The 23665-nt window shown below is 47.7% G+C and overlaps 1 protein-coding gene across 3 annotated transcripts in view; it reads right to left on the bottom strand.

The window, feature by feature from the left end:
* Positions 1-23665, bottom strand: part of LOC137614331 (gamma-tubulin complex component 6-like) — a 184980-nt gene that overhangs the window by 150444 nt on the left and 10871 nt on the right. For all 3 annotated transcript variants that reach the window (XM_068344095.1, XM_068344094.1, XM_068344096.1), the window contains exons 5-6: positions 18383-18633; positions 10250-10394 (exon numbers count right to left, since the gene is read on the bottom strand). In XM_068344095.1, coding sequence (XP_068200196.1) covers positions 10250-10394; positions 18383-18633 — 396 coding nt within the window. The remainder of the gene's footprint in view (positions 1-10249; positions 10395-18382; positions 18634-23665) is intronic.

Genomic DNA, 23665 nt, shown 5'->3' with positions numbered 1-23665 from the left:
AACGTTATGAAACTGCTTGACAGTCTAGTGAGTTGGCAACAACCAAAGATGTGTGACTGAGAAGCATGCGGTAAGGTATGCAGAGCATGCTGTATGCAGAGCATCCTGTATGCAGAGCATGCTGTATGTAGAGCATGCTGTAAGAGAAGCATAGCATGTTGCATGGCGTGTAACATTTCTCAGAAATTCCATGACCAGTGCTAGATTGAGTAATATCGCATTACTGTCCATTGAAAGTGCACGTGCCGAGGGAATTGATTTAGACTGTTTTGTTGATGAATTTGATAGCCGGCATGATAATCGTAGAATTAAGCTGCACTAAATATACGATCTATAATCTACTTCACCTCAGGACAGGGAAACTCGCCCTGTTGGCAACACTGCATTACTTCATGCATGCTTGCATGGGGTTTTAATATCAACATAATATTTACATTACATTCATAACTCATGATTCATTTTTGTTTTGAAGATATTTTGCCATATTTGCGATTTGTTAAAAATATATTGCAAGGAATACATATATATTTTTTTTATTTAAGTAATACGAATAACCTCCATTATCATAATGTTTGTGTAGGCATACATGTATATGATTACAAATGCAAGTTATGAAAGTAATGAGGTGTTATTATTGTCATTTGTTATTTCAAAGTTGAATGGGAAGAGGCTCAAGTTGAGGAGAAAGTGGCAGATGCATGCGTTGAGGTGGCTGACTCATAGCATGAGGTTCCTGCCTCAAGAGTTGCGCTTGCCTCAAGGGTTGAGGTGGCTGCGCAGAGAGAGGCTCTTGACTCACGAGTTGAGGTTCTTGAGGTGTGAGCTGCGAGAGTTGAGGTAGCGGCTGCGCAGAACGCATTTCCTGTCTCACGAGTTGAGGTTCCTGAGGAGCTAGCCTCAAGAGTTGAGGCTCTCGCCTTGAGGAAAGTTGAGGTAGCAGCTGCGAGAGCTGAGGTGGCTGCCTCAAGGATGGTAGAGGTTGTCGTACCTCAAAAGGTTGTAGCCTCAAAGATGGTCTAACTGCAAGAAAATCTTGCCTCAAGGCATAAGACTCCTGCTCCCATTGTTGAGGTTGCCTTAAGGAAGGTTGAGGTTGCTGCACAACGCTGGTAACTGGCAACTCCGAACTCGGTAAGGTAGCTTGAGGAACCTCAACTTCGTACGCCTGGCAGACTGGACTGCGGTGAGGCGGAGCGCTCACAGGAGGAGGTGTAACCTTCTCAGCCTGAAACTCACGCATTAAGACCGCAAGCTGCGACTGCATGGACTGCAGCAAAGTCATCTTGGGATCAACAGACGATAAGGTCTGTTGAGGCAAAGCCTTAACAGAAGATGAGGTCTGTTGAGGCATCGCCTTACCTCTCTTAGGAGGTGTGCAGTCACCTGATGACTGCGGAGAGTCAGAGCTAACCCAATGACTGCATCCGGGTTGTTGAACTCTAGAGGTCTGGACTTTACGTTTAAGAGGTCTTGAGACCTGAGTCCAGCGTTTTCTCCCCGAAATTTCTTCTGCAGACGAGCAAAATAAGGGCTCAATCGTCTGCGGGTGGGAGTGACGGTCTCTGTAAGACACGCCCGCAACCACCGAGGATACTTCTGTGCGCCGATCAAGGCCTGCCGAACCCTTTTGCCCTTCGACATTGCTTCTCCCCTGGGCTTGGGAGCTTGCAAGAGGTCCCGGACTGGGAGGACGACTGGCACGCACAGAAGTACCCTCACGCACAACACTGACACACTTTGCGCTAATCACTTATCACTTTTGATTTTCTGTTTGCACTTATTTCACTGAACTCGAAACTTTAAGTGGTTTGTACCTGAAACACGCAATTCTATCCTTCCTTAAAAGTTAGTAATTGCGAAAACAGAATTACAATGTAACAGAAAAATCTAATGAAAGATAAATAATTCAGTGGCTGGAAAGAGACTAAACACTAGATCAAATAAACTACGTTTAAAATCTCTTACCGCATAAAGCTTGAGAACAAGAATAAAACTCTAGAAACGTTTACCTTCTTCCCCTAAAGAGACTAGGGAGCAGAGCAAAAACGATAACAACGTTACTCGCTTGAACGAAACGTTTATCCAGCTCTCTCTCCCTCCGTCTCTATCTCTCTCTCTCTTGACTTAAAACCTGAGAGAAGAGCCCAATCATATATATCGTTAAAACATATTATTGTTAAAGGAAAAAAACTGAAATATTTCCCAAATAAAAAGTTCCTTTATTAGAATTAAAACCATTAAGCTAAGAAAGAATGAACAAAACGCAAGAAACGGTTACTCTTACTGCAACGTGACACCGTGAAAATTCTCTCTCTATCGTAACGATAGAGCGCAAGTTGAACGTTCTGAACGTCAACAACTGCAGAGACAAAACAAAACGTTAGTTCAACTTTGCAAACAGTACGAGACTATCAAAGAAATTCTTTCAAAAACATTAAAATAGCATAATATGTTAACAGGAAAACCGAAATGACGGGCTCAATGTTAATTAACTTCGGTACCAAGAAAAGACCGCCTACTATTAGGAAAGGTCGAATATAAACAAATATAAAAATTAATTTTAATAAGTTTATAATAAAAGGAAGTTAATCGAAGAGGCCTATAAAAGGCGGAGAGATATAAAATAAATCTATAACTATAACTTTTGTTAAGCAAAATTAAGAAAGAGAGTCTATACTCTCTTAGACACCAAAACTTCCGTCTAAGGGAAGGGTCGGCCATTTAAAGGTGAAAGAGAGTTCATACTCTCTTCGTCACCATAATTAATCAAATTAATTCCAAAAGCTAGCTAAGCTAATAATAAAACTTCCTGAATAGCGAAAGCTGAAATCTTAGAGCAATACTTCACCAAAAACCGTGAACAAGACTCCAAAATTATAAGCGTATCCATGAACGTCTTGCCGGAAGCACGACAGAGGAAAAATTGAGGTGGTGTCAACAAGAAGTACTGCAGTACCTGGCCACAGGTGGCGCTTGTGAGTACACCCCCCTCTTGTATAGCGATCGCTGGCGTATCCCTTCCGTAGAATTCTGTCGGGCAACGGAGTTGACAGCTACATGATTATCGGGTAAGTTTAATATTGAAAAACTTCAACAAAACAAGAGGAAGAGAAATAAGATAGAATAGCATGCCCGAGTGTACTCACAAGCAAGAGAACTCTAACCCAAGACAGTGGAAGACCATGGTACAGAGGCTATGGCACTACTCAAGACTAGAGAACAATGGTTTGATTTTGGAGTGTCCTCCTCCTAGAAGAGCTGCTTACCAAAGCTAAAGAGATTCTTCTACCCATACCAAGAGGAAAATGGCCACTGAACAATTACACTGCAGTAACCCCTTGGGTGAAGAATTGTTAGGTAATCTCAGTGTTGTCCAGTGCATGAGGATAAAGGAAAATATGTAAAGAATAAGCCAGACTATTCGGTGTGTATGTAGGCAAAGGGAAAATTAACCGTAACCAGAGAGAAGGATCCCATGTATTCCTGTCTGGCTAGTCAAAGGACCCCATAACTCTCTAGCGGTAGTATCTCAACGAGAGGACGGTGCCCTGCCCAACCTACTACCTGTAAATGATGTAGTTATTAGATTGAGGCGATATCAGAAAACAAAAGTGGCGGCAGAGGAGGAGGACAAACAGAAAAAAACATCAAGTGGCAGAAAACATGAACACTTAATTTTAAGAAACACATTAAGAAATGTCAGAAAACATTACCACTCAACTTTACGAAATACATTAACAAATGGCAGAAAACAATAACACTTAACTTTACGAAAAACTTAAAATCAAATTTCTTTTTTCTGGTCTTCTAATCTTTTTACTTTTTCTTAACTTTACATTCTATACTTTCTAAATTTCTTTCAAAGTATATTACTTCCACTTTTCTGTTTTTTCGGATCACTCTGACCTTCACCTTGGCCTACTAATACCCTCTTTAAAAAATAACATTCAAGGAATCTTGTTTCTGCCTGCTTTTTTAACTGTTCCTGAAATGAGTCAGGCAAACGTTATTACACTGAGCAAGAACACAACGTGTGTGAACCTTTTCAGGGCGTTACTTTTCTATGAATTCTGCGATTTCATGATAATGATATAGCATCTCCTTAATTACTGCTGTTGTCATAGTCGTAGATGTGTCCTCTTCCTCATCGCCGCTAGAGAACTGTTCCTGAACGATGTTCACTTGCATGGTCTCCTACTCCTTCCTTGTCGTCAATCGTAAGCTCCTCTTAAGTGCTCCTTGGGAAGCTCAATAATGTCATCTTCATCAACGTCCAGACCCACGAACCTCCAGAGTGCAGCAATTTCCTCAACCTGACGTTGCGGAACACAATCAGGTCAAAGTAAAAAATGATCTGAGATGTCTATTACAGAGCATACTCGTTATCGGAAGGAGTTGAATCTAGGATACGACATCCCTGGATTCTGAGTCTTGGCTACAAACTCAAGCGGAAGCTGAACGTTACCTGAACGATGTTCACTTGCATGGTCTCCTACTCCTTCCTTGTCGTCAATCGTAAGCTCCTCTTAAGTGCTCCTTGGGAAGCTCAATAATGTCATCTTCATCAACATCCAGACCCACGAACCTCCAGAGTGCAGCAATTTCCTCAACCTGACGTTGCGGAACACAATCAGGTCAAAGTAAAAAATGATCTGAGATGTCTATTACAGAGCATACTCGTTATCGGAAGGAGTTGAATCTAGGATACGACATCCCTGGATTCTGAGTCTTGGCTACAAACTCAAGCGGAAGCTGAACGTTACCTCTCCCCATCCCCTTGAATGGGTGATGTCGTATGAGAGACCATGCAGTTCGCTGACTCGTTTGGCCAAAGCCAAGGCGAGCAGGAACACCGTCTTCCAAGTCAGGTGGCGGTCTGTTGCCTGGCGTAATGGTTCGTAGGGTGGTCTCTTTGGAGACTGGAGAACTCGAACCACGTTCCACGGGGGAGGTCTCACTTCCGACTGAGAACAGATAAGTTCGTAAATCGGTATGAGTAAGGAAAGTTCTAGCGATGAAGAAATGTCCATTCCATTCAGTTTAAAGGCGAGGGCCAAGGCTGAGCGATAGCCTTTTACTGCATAAACTGAAAGGTGCATTTTCTCACGCAAATCCATGAAGAACTCCGCTGTTGCTGGAATACTGGCATCGAGTGGAGAAATACCCGTTCCATGACACCAAACATAGAAGACAATTCCGCAGGTATCCATACATCATCTTCGCAACTTGTTGCGAAAATCCTTTGAGTGAGGAGATACTGGAAAGTCTCCAGTGGGTCCCCCACCCTTTTTATTATGCATTTCAGAATAGCATTAATTCTGGGGGGAGGACAAGAAGATCTACGCCCCTCAGCCGATTCTCGTCTACCACCCACCACTTAATGTCCATCCATTCCTCTGGTCCCATGGGGATGAGAATGTCCAGGGAATCGAAATCCTGATTCAACCAGGAATTTAGTTGCCACCGGAGGGATCGAATCCTGAGGCGGCCACTGGGAACTAGATGGGCCAAGGATGATAGGTGTCTAAAGAGACATAGCCACTATTGGGCCGGAAGTTCTTCTCGCCTGAGAAAAGGTCATACAACCTTTCTCAGTGTCATTACCCTGTCGTCTGATGGAAAGGCTTTGAGGAGATTGGTGTCTAAAATCATTCCTAGGTATACCAGTCTCTGAGTGGGAAGCAGGATGGAGTTCTTGAGGTTTACCATGATCCTTAGATCTTGGCAAAGCCTCAGAAGTTTGTCTTGGTGCCGTAAAAGGGTTACCACCGAGTCTTCTAGGATCAGCCAGTCATCCAGATAACGGAGGAGACGGATGCCAATCCTGTGTGCCCAGGATAAAACTAGGTCGAACACTCTGGTTAAGACTTGGGGTCCCGTGGGAAGACCGAAGCACAGTACCCTGAACTGGTATTTCCTGTTGCCTAGGCTGAATCTTAAGTACTTCCTTGAAGACGGATGGATTGGGATCTGGAAGTATGCGCCCTTTAGGTCCACTGTGCACATGAAGTCCTGGGGTCTTACCGCTTGTCTGACTGTGTCTGCCGTCTCCATGCTGAACGAAGTCTGTTTGACAAACTTATTCAGAGCTGAGAGATTAACTAAAGAAGACTGGGGAGTTGCCGAGGACCTCTTGGAGAGCGCCTCTCTCCAACGTGGTCTGGACTTCCGCCCGAAGGGCTAGACCCTTTGCTGATCCCATCGCAAAGGAGTCTATCGTCACTGGATTGTGGATCAGGAGAGGGAGATGACATGAACGGGACGCAGTACCCTAAACAAATCACAGAGGCTGTCCAGGGATTGGCCCCGAGTTGCTTCCACCTGTTTCTGCAACTTTATAGGCATCCCCCTACTGGCAGACAAGCAGAGGAAATCTATCCTAGAGCTTGCAGCCGCGGACACTCCCTCTGGGATATTTTCCTCCCCTGGAGGACTTTGAGCCTTTCTTGTCTTTGGTAGGGAAGGGCTTGTTAGACACCACTTTCTTCGGTGCTGTCTTGTTCGTCGAGGTTTTGGGCTGGTTAGGCTGCAGGACTGGGACATCAGGGCCCTATGGAGGAGAGAGTCCTGATGGGACTTCCACCACCTCTCCGCAGTCTGCTCAACGTTCCTAGGCTCGAACAACGAGGAACCCGAGAGAGAGGAGTTCCTGAGCCTTGTGATCTCGGCGTTAGGGACCTGTTGATGGAATCTCTCGGACACCAAGTCCCTGCACATTTAAGAATGGTGTTGGCCCACAAGTTCAATACTTGGTGGACCAGGAACTCAATGATCTGGGTACCCGAGAGAAGGAAGGAAGAAATCCTCGGTCCGTACCAGGATTCCCAAAGACCCTAACCGTAGATCTAGTCATTAAGTAGCCTGCATGGCATACTTCGCGACCTTTTCTTGGTTGAGGATCTCTGCCACCAAGAACACAACCTGACGGCTGGAGAGTCTCTCTAGGAAGATCCCCTTAATCAGCTCCTCCAGAGAATAGTAAAGTGGAAGAGCTGGTCGAGGTTCGTCCAAGACCTCGTAATACTGTACATCCTTTGCTGAATGCAAGGAGGTGGGAGGAGGAGAACTCGGAGAGCTCAGTGGCGATCTTAGTCCGGGCACTCTTTAGCCCCTGAGACCAGGGCAATGCTGCACTGGACTTCATGGGCTTCCGAGTACAGAAGACACTAAGACTTTGCATTTGCCTTCCCGAGGGGGGGGTAATCTCTGGGTCAGAAAGCCCGTTAAGAAGCCTCATTAGAGTTAGAACCTGCCACAAGGCGTGTTCTGACTCATTCTGTTCCCCCTTTGAAGTGGGACTGGTAGCGAAGTCTCCCTAATCCACCCCGACAGCTTATCTCGGGGTGGGTCGCGGTCCTCTCTAGGGTGGCTGACTGTCCTGACCCCGCCTCTGTGGATCTGGCAGTCCTCAAAGAAGACTTTGGCATCATTTTGGAGTCTTTTAACTCCCTGCGAGGAAGAAGGTAAGCTTCCAGCATGGAAGGCCTAGATGGTCTGGACTTCCTGGTTGTTTCCGGAAATATGACGGTCTAGTCCCGAGGGGAGTCTTCCTCCGAAGGTGGTAGAAAGGAGACTGAGACAGGTTCGTCACGAGATTCCCTTGGCTTTGGTGGCGGTGAGCCAGAAAAACGGGTGGAAGGAGAACCGGGGAGTTTCGACCTTGTCTTCGATGACCTAAGAGGAGTTATTTTAACCCTGGAGGAAGAATCTAACTCCAGGACTCCTCTTTTCCTCTTCTGCTGGAACCGTGACTGTTGGAGGTTCTCAGAAGCTTCTGAGGCGAGGAATGAAAGGATAAGCCCAAAGGCTTGCATAACTGCCTTGTTGATGGCTCTGTACTAGGGCTGCTTGCTGACGCTGGTGCTGTCTGATAGATCCCCCGAAGGGAAGGAAAGCGTAGGTTCCCTTTGACGAGTCTCAACATGGGTCCGCCTTAGGTGCCGGTATTTTCGTGATATTAAAATATCCAGAAGTGTCCTTTCCCTCTTTCCCCGCGGGTCGTAATGTTATACGTTTGAGGGGAGGGGAATGGTGTGACGGTGATCTGCGAACTGGGACATTGCCTTTTCTCGGAGAGAGGACTGATGGTCTGGAGGGCGATAGCCTACCTTTCCGTTCCAGCTCATTTCCATTGTGATCACCTACCTGTGCCTCCATGGGATGACGTGACTTCTTGGAAGTCGGCGCAGGATGATGGCTGATGTCTTCTGTCTGCGCATCAAGATGTTGCTGTGGATGCCTGCAAGTTGGCGAGCGTTTACGCGTTGGCAAGCATCACCTTGTTGGTGAAGACTGACGCAAAGAACTCTAAAGAGTAAGCGAACGCTGACGAGATGGCGATCGTTGCCGAGTTGGAGAGCGTTGATGAGTCGGCAAAGGCTGAAGTGTTCGCAAACGCTGGCGCATAGGTGGCGATTGACATGCTACATACCGTTGAGGTTACACTGATTAATGACCAGTGGGCAAACATCGACGACCAAACGCCAACGCTTTGGCAACTGCTGATGCGGCGCATGCTTCTGCTTAGGCGCACTTAAAGCTGTAACTGTCGAAGGTGATTTAAGCGAGGTTGGGCGGTGGACAGCAGGTGCGCGGCCGGGCGAATGATGTTCCGACGTGACTCGTTGCTTAGGGGAATGCTGGTGAGAGGCAGAAGCCAGATGCGTTGGCCAACAGAAACAAGACGAACAGAATCATCAGGACGCACAGATGAAGTATGCACAGGTGACTGATGCGCAGGTGATTGGCGCGCAGGCAGATGACGAAAGGTAGGAATCGGGAACTAGGAGAGTGAGCAGGAGACTGACGAGTAGGAGGTTGGTGAGTTGGCGATATAAATTCTGACGAGCATTAGACGATGGTCTGGCGAAAGGATGAGTCCTTCAAAAAGACGAACATCCTCCGAAGGGGAGCGTGCGCTATCCTCAGGTGTAGAGTCCTGAACCGAGGTTCGAGGACTAGCAGCTACGTCGATAGAAGAAGGTCCGGAGGCATGCGCAGATCAGGAACCAGGTGATGTCGGACGAGAAGGCTCCTCCTCCTTCGAGGACTGCGAGGACGAAGCTGACGAGCCAAAGAGGCGTCTCTTCACCAATGGCGAAGAAGCACCTCTAAGGCGAAGAGGAGTGTTAGCACATCGGGAACAATGTTCACGGTGACGCCCTTTAGGGGCCGGAGGATCAGCAAGCTGACCGTTAGCAGCAGTCCTCCGAAGAGAAGTCTATAAGTGAACTCCCTTGGCAGGGAGAAACACTCTAAGGAGATACATGCCTAGGACTTTGCTCCCCCTTCGAAGGATATTCAGCAACGGGAAGCGCAGTCTTCGGCAACGGCAGAAGAGGCAGGAACGTCAGCAGGCAGGGCAGCAGATGACTCCTCTGATACTAGAACGTCGACAAGTGCCAGAGGATCTAACTCTGATGTCGACAATTGCTGCATACTAGCACCCCGGCAAAGTAGCTGTAGCAGGGCCTCCTTGAAGCGTGGACCTAGTAACCCGTAGGACAGACAAACCTGTAGAGGAGAAAGTGACATGGGAGGAGAGGCAGGCCGCTTCGCTAGCGGGAGCAACACTGTCTCTCGAGGACCAAGGTTGTCCCCGAATTAAGTGGCCTGCGCTACTACTCGACTGTCCCCCGGAGGAGGCCGAACGAGCAGGAGCTTCGGAAGAAGAAGCCTTGGTTTTCTTCTGCTTGAAAGTAACCTTTAAAGGCGAAGAGTTCCACTTAGACTTCTTCTTACGCCGTAGCTGAAACCTTTCCCACTGAGAGGCAGACCACCCGCAATACTTAATACAGTACACTTATCCAACACATCACACCGTTGTCCTCTGCAGATAGGGCAAAGGGTGTGAGGATCCATATCCTCGGCGGACATTAAGGTACCGCAGGTGCAGCCCTCAGGACCAGGGCAGATACGCATTGACGCCGCAGAAGTCAACGCACACACAAACAATGGAAAGAGAAAGCATAAAAAGCATTAAATGGCAGTCCAAAAATTGCGAGGATGAAGAGCGGTAACGACTATTCACCATCAGAGCTAAAAGCAAAGTGAGCTCAGTCACAGGTGTGTGTAGTTAACCCTCGCTAAATTTTAATGGCTCGTCCTTTCAGCTCTGCCAAAAGTAATACCCCTAATAAATAGCGTAGGTTTGTATTTCAATTACGGACAACTCTCAATTGCTTTTGAGCTCAATAAAGAACTTTATGCAATGCTTATTTTATAGCTACTAACAAAGACAGCTACTTACTATGCCCGAAGGTGATACAGGAGAAAGTTTTGCTATGTTATTAAAGCCATAGTATTCATCCGGATTCAATGGTAACTCTGGTACACTCAAGACTGCATCAGGACTTATTTCTCCAGTACGCTTCTGTAGCATAGCACCCAACACCCTGCATTACAAAAGGCACCTTGATTTAAAATCAAAACAAAAGTATCAGTTGCAAACAAGAACCAATAAAAAATAATGAAAAGGCCTGCAATGAAGAAAAATAAGGAATGAAATTAAGTCAACCAATATCACCCGCCAATAACACCTTCAGAATACTGAAAAAGAAATGTGTATAAATTTTGATTACATATTTCCTATAAGTTGTTTGATGCCTTTTCCCATTCTTTAAGCAATATGCAACAACAACAAAATCTTTTAAATAGGGGATTTTGACGTAGGAAAAATCTATTTCTGGGCGAGGGACCTGTGCCGCCCAGTGAATAAGCTCCATTTAGCACTTATTCTTAGGTAATTTACTGCTAAATATACCAGAGAAAAAATGTAAAGGAGTGCTAGGTTAACTAGCTCGCTCACCTATTGGTGTCGGTATAAAATTGGGCGTATATTCCAGAGGTCCCGCACTATTTAGATTAATCCACGACAGAGAACCCCAATAGAGGAGAGCCGTTCAACCTCACTCGGTACTACTACAATGCATCCGCTCAGAACCCAACTCCTTAGCACCCAAAGTTTGGGGACTCCAAGGGAGAGGAGCTGGGAGGGTTCACTGGGCGGCACAGGTCCCTCGCCCAGAAATAGATTTTTCCTACGTCAAAATCCCCTTTCTGGGCTCGAACCTGTGCCGCCCAGTGAATCTATACAAGAGAAAAATGTCACCAAACTTGCAAAATAAAGGAAAAAACATAAGCGTAAGAGAAATACAGGATGCTTTAATCAGAGATGAGTACCAAAAAACAATTATAAGGGTATCTTAAATATGAACATAAATCCAATAAGGTAGGTATAATAATGCCGTGAGTGATAATATATACAGATACTCAGGAGCATAAAAATTTACAAATATAATAACAGTATTCAGGTGCGAGACCAACGAATACAATAGGGTATAAATGAGGCAGGTAAGAGGGAGAGATAAAGAGTCAAGGCATTAACCTGTGAGTTACTCGGGAGTAACTACGCTCCCTGCGGCTACTGTAGAAAATTTTAGGGCTTCCAAATGTTTAAGGTAGTGTTTCTTGAACACTGACGGTGATTTCCACCCTGTATACCTGGAAAGGTCTGTAAAATTCATGTGGTGAAAGAAGTTCACCGAGGTGGCAACCGCCCTGATATCATGTGCAAGAGGAAAAGAGTCAGGGTTAGCTTGTTTAATAAAATACAAAATTTGTTGCCTGATCCCTTTAATAGTAATGGTACCGCCTTGTTCTCTAACGAATAGAGGCCCCGAGGAGTTAGAGGAGGTCCGGGATAGATAAGACCTAAGAGTAGTGACAGGGCACAGCGACGGATCTTGCGTGAGGGGAACAATTTTCCAGGAGGTCCATCTGTTTTGAGGGTCTTCATTCTTAGCCAAAAAGAATTTGTTAGGAGAAAGAAGGACCTCTCCTGAAGGCAGAAAGTCAATATGACCCGGGTCTCTCGACAAGGCTGCCAATTCAGAAATTCTTGCCCCGGAAGCCAAGCTCACTAGGAAAAGTGTTTTCCTGAGAAGGGGCATGTAATCACAAGAACTGTTAATGGTATCAGAAGCCAATTTGAGTACGTCATTAAGGAACCAGGTCACCGGGGTAGGACGAGTAACCGGTTTCAGTCTGGCACAAGCTTTCGGAATTGAAGCTAACAAAGAGTCGGTTAAGTCTATGTTAAAACCCACTAGGAAGATCTTTTTCAGAGCCGATTTAATAGTGGTGATAGTATTGGCTGCCAGACCTGATTCTAATAAAGATCTAAAGAAAGTGACTGTAAGGTTCAAGTTCATACAGTTCACGTCTGAGTCTATTAAAAATTTTGCCAACTTTTTAACTGCAGAGTCATACTGACGGATGGTGGAATCCCGTTTATCTGATTCTAGGAACAAGGTGTTTTGAGGATCAATATTGGCACCATGCATAGCCGCAAACTTCATAAAGTCCATAAAGTTAGGGCGCTCTGAATGTTTGAGAAAGCGTACACAACGCGTGTTTGTACTATCTGAGACAGAACCGGATTGGGTATCGGGTGAGGGTATAGTCTCAACTCCCGCAGGAGAGGATACCAGTTGCTCTTGGGCCAGTTGGGTGCGACCAAGGCTACTTGTCCCTTGAAGGATCTCAGTTTGTCTAGAACTTTCAGCAAAAGATTCACCGGGGGAAAGAGATAAATCTTTTCCCAGTTGTCCCAATTCTGTGACATGGCGTCTGTGGCGTAAGCCTGAGGGTCTAGATTGGGAGCCACATATACTCTCAATTTGTGGTTGGATTCCGTGGCGAAGAGGTCCACTTGGAGACCGGGAACCTGAGAGAGAATCCACCGAAATGACTTTAGATCGAGTGACCATTCCGATTCTAGAGGGGAGGTCCGGGACAGGGCGTCTGCCACTACATTCCGGACTCCCGCCAGGTGGACAGCTGAAAGATGCCAACGGTTCGAGGCTGCTAGGGAGAATATGGCTATTAGAACATGGTTCAGAGGCCCTGACTTTGACCCGCCTCTGTTGAGGCAGCGGACCACCACTTCGCTGTCGAGGACCAGACGAAGGTGTTGTTTCTTGGGAAGAGCGAGACGTTTCAGGGTTAGAAGAACTGCCATGGCCTCTAGCACATTGATGTGAAAATGGCGGAACAAGGGAGTCCAAAGACCTTGAACTTTCTTGAGCTGAGAATAGCCGCCCCAACCTGATAGGGATGCGTCTGTGTGAATGATTAATTCCGGGGGCGGAAATCGAAGGGGAACTGACTTTGACAGACTGTTTGCTCTTGTCCAAGGAAGAAGTCTTTCCCGTAGAATGGGAGGAAGGCGGACTTTCCTGTCCCGGAGCTTCCGGTTCGCCCTCGAACGCCAGACACGATTGATATCTTTCAATTTTGCCTTCAGAAGAAGATCCGTCACTGAGGCAAACTGAAGGGAACCCAGAATCTTCTCTTGAAGCCGTCTGGAACTTACTTTGTCTTTGAGAAAGCGTTTGGTGTTTCTTGCAATCTCTAACCTCTTGGGTCTGGGAAGACACAGAGTATGAGATATAAGATCCCATTGCAGGCCGAGCCATTGGAACTTCGATTTTGGAAGAAGACGGGACTTCTTGAAGTTGATCTGGAAGCCTAGAGATTGAAGATAATGGATGACTTTGTGAGTGGCTTTTAGGCAATTTTGGGAGGTGTCTGACCAAATGAGCCAGTCGTCCAGATAGGCTACTACTTGAATCCCTTGATTCCTGAGTTCCTGAACAGCGACTTCTGCTAGCTTTGTGAAGATCCTTGGGGCAATGTTGAGCCCGAAAGGCATCACCTTGAAGGAGTAACTTTTGTCCCCTAAGCGAAAGCCTAGGTACGGACGGAAGTGTCTCGCTATCGGGACGTGATAGTAGGCGTCTGTAAGATCGATAGAGGTGGTGACGGCCCCACGGGGAAGTAAGGTCCGCACCTGCGAGACGGTAAGCATTCGAAACTTGTCGCATTGAATGGACAAGTTGAGAAGGGATAGATCTAGAATCACTCTTCTCTTGTCTGAATCCTTCTTCGGAACACTGAACAGCCGACCTTGAAACTTCAGATGTTTCGTTTCTTGTATGGCATTCTTTTGTAAAAGTTCCTGGACAAATTCGACCAGGTCCGGAGTGGAATGTTGACGAAATTTGTTCGGAGGAGGAGGTCCTTGAATCCAACTCCACCCTAGTCCCTTGGAGATGATACTGAACGCCCAGGGACTGAACCTCCATTTGTTGCGGAAGGCATAGAGCCTCCCCCCTACCTGCTGCACCTCAGTATTGGTTTGAGGAGTTGCCTCCACGTCCGCCTCGGAAGTTCTTTCCTCTGCGAAAGGCTCTTCCCCTGCCTTTGTTCTGGTTAGAGCCACGGTGGTAGCCTCTACCTCTACCATAACTCTGGGAAGAGCTATGAGCCTCGTAGGACTGGTTAAAGGCAGGGGAAGTGGCGGAGGCACCAGAAAGCTGGCTCTTAGGTAGCAGAACGGTGACATAGTCATCCGAAGGAGCCCGAGAGGTGGAAGGCTGTGCAGGGGCAACAGAAGATGGAGGAAGAGGCAGCCGGAAGTTGGATGAAGCACTCTGTTGTTGCCTGAACTGGGTGGAGGTATATGGTCTAAGCTTCTTCCTACCCCGGGCTTGATAATTTGCGGGGTCATACTTGCGTTTAGGGGTCAAACCCCAACGGGCTTTAAGGCTCTGATTAACCCTAGTGGCCTCCGCCAAGACTTCCTCTACGAGATCCTCGGGGAAGAGATTTGAACCCCAACAGGAGGACCGGATGAGTTTATTAGGTTCATGCCTAATCGTCGCCTCAGCTAGAACATGCTTGCGACATCTGCGTTTAGCAGTAGCAAAGTCATATAAGTCATAATATAACGACTGTAGCGTAGCCTTGTTGAGAGACTTAAAAATACTCTCCGTATCGTAAGTCAAGGCTATCGACTCCGTGGATGTGGCCAGGTTTAGAGTACGGCCAACACGTAGGCGGGAATCATATTCCTGTTTAATGAGAGATTCCGGGAGACGGGGAAGCTTCTCACTAAACAAGACTGAGGCACAGTCTGCTGCAAGCTTGCCGGAGGTAAAGGTGGTATGGACGTTGTCCCAACACTCAATACCTGAGGGAAGAAGGAGGGAGATTGGATCCACCTCTCGGATGGGAGGCAAGGGCTTCTCCTCCAGAGCATATTGAAAGGCAAGCTCTGCCACCTTATTGACGCATGGAGTCAAGGTGTTCTTGTCCATTAAGAACATCGTAAAGGAGCTTTTATGAGGCGTCAGCATGGTGTTAGTGCAGCCGATGTCATTCAAAAATCTGGCCCAAACAGATTGGGCTTGCTCTTTCGGGAAGATGACCGTCTCTTTGGGGACCTTGTCTAATCGGACTAAAGCTTCCTCGGTAAGTCTGGCATAACCATGAAATGGAAATGCCAGACCCGGAGGAAAGAATTCAAAGTCCTCTAGAGGGCGAGTGCCAAGGCCCTCCAGAGTCAACATTCCGTCTGAGAACGGGGAATGAAGAGCCATCCGCCAGGGGTTGTTCTTGGCAAACGGCGGGAGCTTAGAGGCATCCGGTATGAGAGAGCTTTGGACTCTCTCCGGAGCTCCTTGCTCTAAAGCCCCAATTCTCTGACCGAAGTTAGAGAACATCGTGTCCATCCTCGACTGCATCTCCGAAACCAACTTTTCCTGCATCTCCGACACGATGCGAAGCATAGCTGATTCGGAAAGGCCCGGGCTAGCAGCAGGAGGGGCGGAAGGAACTCCCGGGTCGTGAGACTTAGAGGAGGAACCAGAGGTCTTTGAAGACGGGTTTGTACCAGGTTTAGAGCCATGAGAAGTCTTGTGAGGCTTGCGAGCTTTGGGTAAGGTCCTTGAAGTAGACTTATCCTTAGGGGGAACCGGGTATGAACGTTGAGACGAATCACGGTCCCCAGAAAATCCAAGAAAGGAAGAGCGATCAGAAGAAGAAGAAAGAGCGGGGCTGAGGATAGGAAACTCAGCGCCGGACACACCTGCCTCACTTACCACCCTACCTGTATCCGGCTCGTCTAGCAACATTGGTTCGACGTCCAGGTTCATGGAGGCAACATTGTCCTCCAGACCTCCGGGGGCGTCCGATGGATCTTGCTCTGGGTCGATGAGACCCGTTATAGTGGCATCAATGTGGGCAATGATGGGAGCTGCCACATGCCTAGCCACAGCAGCTGAAGACTTGGCGTTGGGGTAAACCATGGTGCAGTAGTCCTCAGATAGGACGTACGGCCGCTTAGACTTTACATTCCGGGCAAAACCACCAATCCACACCTTCAGTGTGGCCCGAGCCGCAGACTTTTGCTCCGGGGATGCCTGAAATAATAGTGGGAATTATAAAAGGGAAACTCCCAATGATCCTTCAAGACCATAGATATCTTACTAATAGTAAATAAAATAAGAAGGCAATATAGCCAACGGGACTCACCGAGTCAGAACCAAGGGTAGTGATGAGGTCGAAGCAAATCACACAGTTATCCGGGTGCCATACCACAACGTCTTCCAGTTGAACCCCACAAGGGGCGTGAGATCGGCAGACGGAGTGGCCACAAGGCTGGTGCAGAACAGCTGCACAGGCCGGCGTCAGACAATGCACCATCTGTAAAAAGAATAGTATATGAGAAACTGTAATTCTCTTAATTAGGGGCGGGTCTGGAGGACCCGGGCCTAACATAGGTCTAACACAAGATTAGAGCCTAACTACTATTCTATAAGTGGCCTAACATAGGTCTAACACAAGAATAGAGTTTAACTATACTATTCTTTTAAGTAGGGCCTAAAATAGGTCTAACACAAGATTAGACTGTAAAAAATAAAATAAATTTTTTTTTTTTTTTTTTTTTTTTTTTTTTTTTTTTTTTTTTTTTTTTTTTTTTAGGGGCGGGTCCGGAGGACCCGGGCCTAACATAGGTCTAACGCAAGGTTAGAGCTTAACTATAATATTCTTACATAGGGGCGGGACCGGGGGTCCCGGGCCTAAACATAAGTCTAACTTGTAACTAAAGTATAGCCATCCAATCCGGTCAAGCCGGGAGCATAAAAAAGGATGCAAAAACAAGAAATTAAGACACATAGTGTCTGATTTCCCGGGGTGGGGTAGACCCCGGGCCGGGAAATAAAGGTATATTCAATACCAATTCCTTTAGGGACTCCGGGGTAGTGATCTGTCATATATAATCATCATAGGAAATGTTATAAAATAATAGGGGGGCGGAACTGTAACTAAGAACTGCCAATCGAACCCGGAGGGTTTCGTATAACATAAGCCAGAATGAAAAGTGAATATAAAATAGGGTACACCGGGATCCAACTCTGTAGACCGGTGGCCAACCAGACTAGACAGAGACTAAACCGCCGGGCCACCCGGAGGACAAAGTCCATAAACACTTAACTACCCCCTCTAAAAGGAGGGAAGGCAACGGTCCCTTAGTGGAGGGGGGGAGAAGCCTAGCCTCCCACCTAGCTAGAGGGGGAGCGTGGGGGAGGATCACGTGATACGAGGCAGCAGGGCTACCAACTGACGATCCCCAATCAGACAGATCAAACGGAGTAATGGCACAAATATTCATTATAATAATAATAATAGCGTTAAATATATGAATAAACACATTGAAAATTTTTTGGGCAAGGCATGCAACATAAATAATTAAATCACAAAAGACACACCTGATGGCTAAAATAACATTGCCGCCTTAGCACGGTCGGCAGCCATAGCGATACGTAAATGATATCGGCCCAAAATTTGAACCACGAGGATTCTAGACGCTAAATAATGAATATTCACAATAACAAATAATATTTGATAAAAAAAAATAATACACATAGTAACACCGCAAGTGAAAATTAAAAGCTCTCAAAAACAGGAGTACCAACTGTAGTGAAATCAAGCAAGATCGGTATGAACGAAGAGAATAAACTCCTATAATATAAATATTAAACGATCTAGGTTGCTCAAAACACAGTAAAATCCAGCTTGGTACTTAACTTAGACGGTGTCTCCTGGGAAACCGACGAAGAAGCCATAATTCACTAGAAAATATCCAAAAGCGAGAGCACCAGAAAAAAAGCGGGTTACTTTGAACGTTGTGCTAAAAGGAGTTGGGTTCTGAGCGGATGCATTGTAGTAGTACCGAGTGAGGTTGAACGGCTCTCCTCTATTGGGGTTCTCTGTCGTGGATTAATCTAAATAGTGCGGGACCTCTGGAATATACGCCCAATTTTATACCGACACCAATAGGTGAGCGAGCTAGTTAACCTAGCACTCCTTTACATTTTTTCTCTGGTATATTTAGCAGTAAATTACCTAAGAATAAGTGCTAAATGGAGCTTATTCACTGGGCGGCACAGGTTCGAGCCCAGAAATAAATTTTTTCATAATTCAACTAATTACTACGATTCCCAAAATCAAAATGAAAATTAAACAATGTTCTTACTTTCCAGCTGATTCTGATTCATCCTTGGGAAAAATCATTGGATTTATGCCAGTACCAGGTGGAGCAGTTGTTAAACCTAACAGATCCTTAGAGATAGGTAATGATACGTCATCTCTATATCTTTGTGCTTCTTCAGATGAAATCTTGAAAACATCTGCCGTAAAATTAGTAAAATGAAACCGGTGTTGTGCTGAATAGTCATAAGTATCACCGTAATTCAAAGGGCCATCCGGTAAGAATCTTGGGAGTTCCTGAAACAAATGAAAAAAAATAGTAAAATGAAGCAGGTGTTTAATTAGCAAGGTCGTGACTCAGAAGATATTACTTCTGTACTGTATAATGTTTGGATAAAATGTTCAAGGAAACCATACTACTCATTGTAATACAGTAATGAAGGGACGGAAGATAGTCTAGTAGTTAAAATCTCCATGTATGTCTATCATTAAATTCTAAACAGAAAATATTCTGAGCAACATAAAGTAATTTCACGCATAAAAGTATGGAGACTCCTCAATCCAAAGCTATTCTCCATATAAGTCAACATTTCCTTTTGGAGAGTCTGTAGCATCTTTTATTTTCATCCTTTCATAAAGCAATTTCTTACAGCAATGTCACAAATTTCAAGTAATTTGTATTTTTCCTAACAGTACTTACCTCGAACTACTTTCTTAGGAGTATCTGGGATCTCCTCCCAACCGACCAGAATTTTGTGTAGTTTACCCTACCTCCACTTTCTATGCGGCGGAACCTCTGGCGGAGTGATACGCGCCATGAGGCGACCCGGGGTCAGAGAGCGTGCTCGCTCAGGTCTTGACCTCCAGTAAGTTTTAGATAGATAGGTTTCTACGAAGTCCTGTAAAGCACTCAGGGCAGGATGGGCGGGCCATAACCCGAAAGTAGTTCGAGGTAAGTACTGTTAGGAAAAATACAAATTACTTAAAATTTGTGATTTGTTCCAACACGGAGTACTTACCTTGAACTACTTTCTTAGGAGGTGGGAGTGGCCTTCCGGACCTAGAGACCGTCGACGAAGAGAAAAGAGGAACATAGATAGGAGGCTAGGTTTTGCTGACCCCAAAAATAGAAAAAGAGAAATAGGGAAAAACTATGCAAAAAACTATCTTAGTGTCTAAGTAACTCACCTCTGTAAAAATCCTTGGAAAAGTATTCTTTCACTGAAAGAGTATCCCATGGAAGGTGAAGGAATCAAGGGTCATGAAGGGGAAGGTGATCGGGGGGAAAAAGGTAGGGAAGGAACCTGTGTCTTTTGGACTTACCGCCCACGGCTTCACCGGATCTACACCTTAAATCTTCTGGAGCGCAGAAATGACGGGACCAAGAGAGAACCCGTCCAAGGATTTTCTCGAACATTCCTTTAGGTAGTGAGCCGTAAAGATGGATTGTCTTGACCACGTACCTGCTCTCAGGATCTGGCCAACTGCCATGTTCCTCTCGAAGGCCAACGAAGTACTCAGGCCTCAAATGTCATGGGGTCTAGGCTTTCCTGGAAGGGAGACCCCCGAACTGTCGTAGGCTCTCATGATTACCTGTCGCAGCCAGAAGGAGACCGTATTCTTGGATACCGGCTTCTTCGCCAGTCCTGAGGAGACGAACAGACTCTTGGTCTCGGGGCGAAGTCTGGCCGTCCTCTCTAGATACAGTACTTCCGTACTGCCCTGACTGGGCACAGTAGCAAGTCCCTCGGGATTGCTGGCACTGAGAACCCCTCAAACCTAGGGTCCCAAACAGCTGGGTTCTGAGTTTTGGCCACGAAGGTGGGTAAGAACCTGAAGGTAGCTTCTCGCCAGACCTTCGAGTGTGAGACCTCGTAAGACAGCCCATGAATCTCGCTTACCCTTTTCGCCGATGCAAGGGCTAACAGGAAAACCATCTTGAGGGTGAGCTCCTTGTCTAGGATATCCTTAAGAGGCTCGAAAGGAGGCTCAGAAAGCATCTTCAGCACTCTACCCACATCCCACTGGGGCACTCTAGTGGCCTGGGGGGGAACATGACTGTTCGAAGCTCTTGATGAGCATCGAGATATGCCTGGAAGCACCTAGGTCAATGCCCTTTAGGAGGAAGACTTTGCCCAACGCCGCTCGGACTCCTTTGATGGATGGAATGGACGTGCCCACTTCGTCCCCAAGATAGACCAGGAAGTCTGCTATCTCGTGAATGGAGGCCATTAACGGCCTGATGTTCTTCGAGGAGCACCATTTTGTAAAGGTAGCCCATTTCGCTTGGTATACCGCGACCGACGACCGTCTTAGGTAACCTGACATACTTGCTGCGGTCTTCGATGAATATCCTTCCTTCCTCTGGAGACGCTCGATAACCTCACGTGTGAAGGCGGAGGGACCGAGGGTTTTCGTGAAACATTTGGAAATGAGGCTGCCGGAGAAGTTCTGTCCTGTCCGGAAGTGGGCAAGGCAGAAGGCGCGCCAGTTCCTTTAGGTCTGCGAACCATTCCCTCTCCGGCCACCAGGGCGCTACCAAAGTCATCCACAGGTTGTCCGCCCGCCTCACCCTGTTGAGGACCTGCCTGAGCATTCCGAAGGGGGAGAAGGCGTATACGTCGAGATTGTCCCAAGGATGTTGAAAGGCGTCCTCTAACGCTGCTGTTGGATCTGGCACAGGAGAACAAAACACAGGGAGCTGTGCATTTAGTCTCGTGGCAAAGAGGTCTATTACCGGAGAGACCCACTTCAGGATGATGGTCTTGGTCACTCCTGGGTGTAGGGACCATTCCGACCCTACAACTTGACCCATCCTGCTGAAGCCGTCAGCTAAGACGTTCCTCTTTCCCGGAATGAACCTGGCTGTGATCTTGATCTGCTCCTGCTCTGCCCATTCCAGGAATTCCGTTGTGAGACTGCACAGTTCCCTCGACTTCAGTCCTCCCTGCTTTTTCACGTAGGCCACCACCATGGCGTTGTCGCACATCAGAGCCACGGTGTTTCCCCGGAGTAGATGGACGAACTCTCGGCATGCCCTTTGCATGGCCATCAGTTCTAGCACGTTTATGTGCTGGTTCCCCTCCTCGGAGTCCCATTTTCCTTTTGCTGCCTTGTCGAGAAGATGGGCTCCCCAACCCTCCTTGGATGCGTCCGTGAACAGCAGCATCTCCGGAGGGTCGACTGCGAAGGGCATTCCCTTGAGGGTGTTTGCTCTGACGTGCCACCACTTCAGGACCTCCTTCGTCTCCGGGGACACCGGGACTATCTTGTGCGGGGAGTCCCCCTGGTTCCAGAGCTCCTACAGGTTCCACTGCACGCCCCTGAGTTTGAGCCTCCCCTGGGGGACTAACTTTTCCCATGACACGAGATGGCCTATCAATCTTTGCCAGTCCTTGGCTCTCCTGGGCTGGCCCGACAGGAAGGGCCGGAGTACCAGCTCTAGGTTGTCCAGTCTCTCCGCGGAGAAGGCTCTCGCCAACCGAGAGTCTAGAACCATCCCTAGGTACGTCATCCTGGTGGAGGGTATCAGCTGAGACTTCTCCAGGTTGATGGTGATACCCAAGATGCTGCAGAACCGCAGAAGTTTCGCGCCTTGCTCCTTCAGTGCTCCCTCTGAGGCTGAAAGCAACAACCAGTCGTCTAGGTACCGAATCAGGCGGATGCCCTGTTCGTGTGCCCAGGCTGAGACTGTTGCGAAGACCCTCGTGAAGACCTGAGGAGCTGTCGACAGTCCGAAGCAGAGGGTTCTGAACTGTAACGTCTGGGTACCCCATTTTAATCTTAGGAACTTCCTGCTGGAGGGGTGGACAGGGATCTGGAAGTAGGCGTCCTTGAGGTATATGGACATTATGAAGTCCTCTTCCCTCAAGGCCGCTAAGACCGACTTCGGGGTGTCCATCTTGAAGTCGGTCTTGCACACGAACTTGTTGAGGGCTGAGAGGTCTATGACCGGTCTCCAGCCCCCTGTCGCTTTCTCCACCAGGAAGAGCCTGCTGTAGAACCCCGGTCCTGGATTCTTGACTGGCTCTACTGCCCCTTTCGCGAGCATGGCCGAATCTTCCTCCTGCAACGCTGTCTTTTTCAAGGGGTCCTTGGGCGCCAACCACTCTGCCTGCTGGTCTGGGATCAGAGGGGGCGGCTCCGCTAGTAAGGGCAACATGTATCCTTCCTTCAAAACTGCTACGGTCCACGGATCCGCTCCGTGGTCCCGCCATGCTTGCCAAGAGTGTTTGAGGCATCCCCCTACCTGAGGCTTCGGCAGGAGTAGGGGGCCTCCCATCCTATCTCCTTCGAGAGGCGCAGCTGGAACGTCCTCTCCTGGAGTTAGAATAGGATGGTCTGAAGCTCGCCTGAGGGACCGAAGTACCCCTACGGGAGGGCTGCGACGGCTGGCGCCACGACACCGACGGGGTGTCCCTTCTGGGCTGGATCGGCGAGGCGCGGGGAGGGTGAGAGACATCCAAAGAGGGTCTCCTACGGGCAGGCCGTCTTGCTGGAGGGGGTCTGGGTTCTCCCGCATCCTTAAGTTTCCTGAACCTCTCCACAGTCTCTTCCACTGCCTTCAGGGGGAACACCGACTCACCCCACAGGGGTAAGTTCCTTAAGGCTCTCGCTTCTCTGTCTGGTAGTCTCCTGACCAACTTACTCAGGACTGTGTCACTCTTCCGCAGGACCCAGTTGGCTGCCTGAGAGAGGGACTGGTAGGAAAGGAACTTGAGAGCCTTCCCTCCTGAGCTAATTAGTTCCCTCAGTAAGGTCTGGTTCTCGGGGACGGAGAGGTCGTGGGAGGCCTGAAAACCTACTAATGTGCAGGCCCACCAGTCCAACCATGATGATACGTATACCAAATCCAGGGCCATGTCCTCCATCATGGAGGTTTCCGTCGGAGAAAAACATACTGTAGCGGAGGATGCCTCATCTTCAGCGGCTCCCTGGTTCAGGATAGCAATTGCTGGCTCAACCGTACAGGGACCTCCGCGGCGCCCCTCCGGGAGATAACTGGAGGAGTTTGGAGGCACTCTGATTCCTGGGAGCATCCGCCTGGCTGGCTATGAACCTATCTATGTGGTCCATACCCAGCCTAACGTCCCTCACCAGGGGAAGAGCCAGCAAAGGCCTTTGTTGCACAGGGTTATCCACCATCCTGCTAAGCCCAGAGAGCCAGGCTTCGTCCGTCGAGGGCTTCGGCTCATCCAGCCTATGATGGCGCCTGATGAGGGCCAGGACCTTCCTATAAGTGGAGACCTTGTCCGTCGAACATTCTCCGCTATCCACGAGGCCTTCGGCCGACTGCTCCTCCGCCTGAGTAGGAACGTCTAAGGCGGAG

Source organism: Palaemon carinicauda, chromosome 20 (assembly GCF_036898095.1).
Source record: "Palaemon carinicauda isolate YSFRI2023 chromosome 20, ASM3689809v2, whole genome shotgun sequence".
In the NCBI taxonomy this organism is placed as follows: domain Eukaryota; kingdom Metazoa; phylum Arthropoda; class Malacostraca; order Decapoda; family Palaemonidae; genus Palaemon; species Palaemon carinicauda.
The sequence above is the reverse complement of the archived record's forward strand: the minus strand, read 5'-3'. Positions and strand labels throughout refer to the sequence as shown.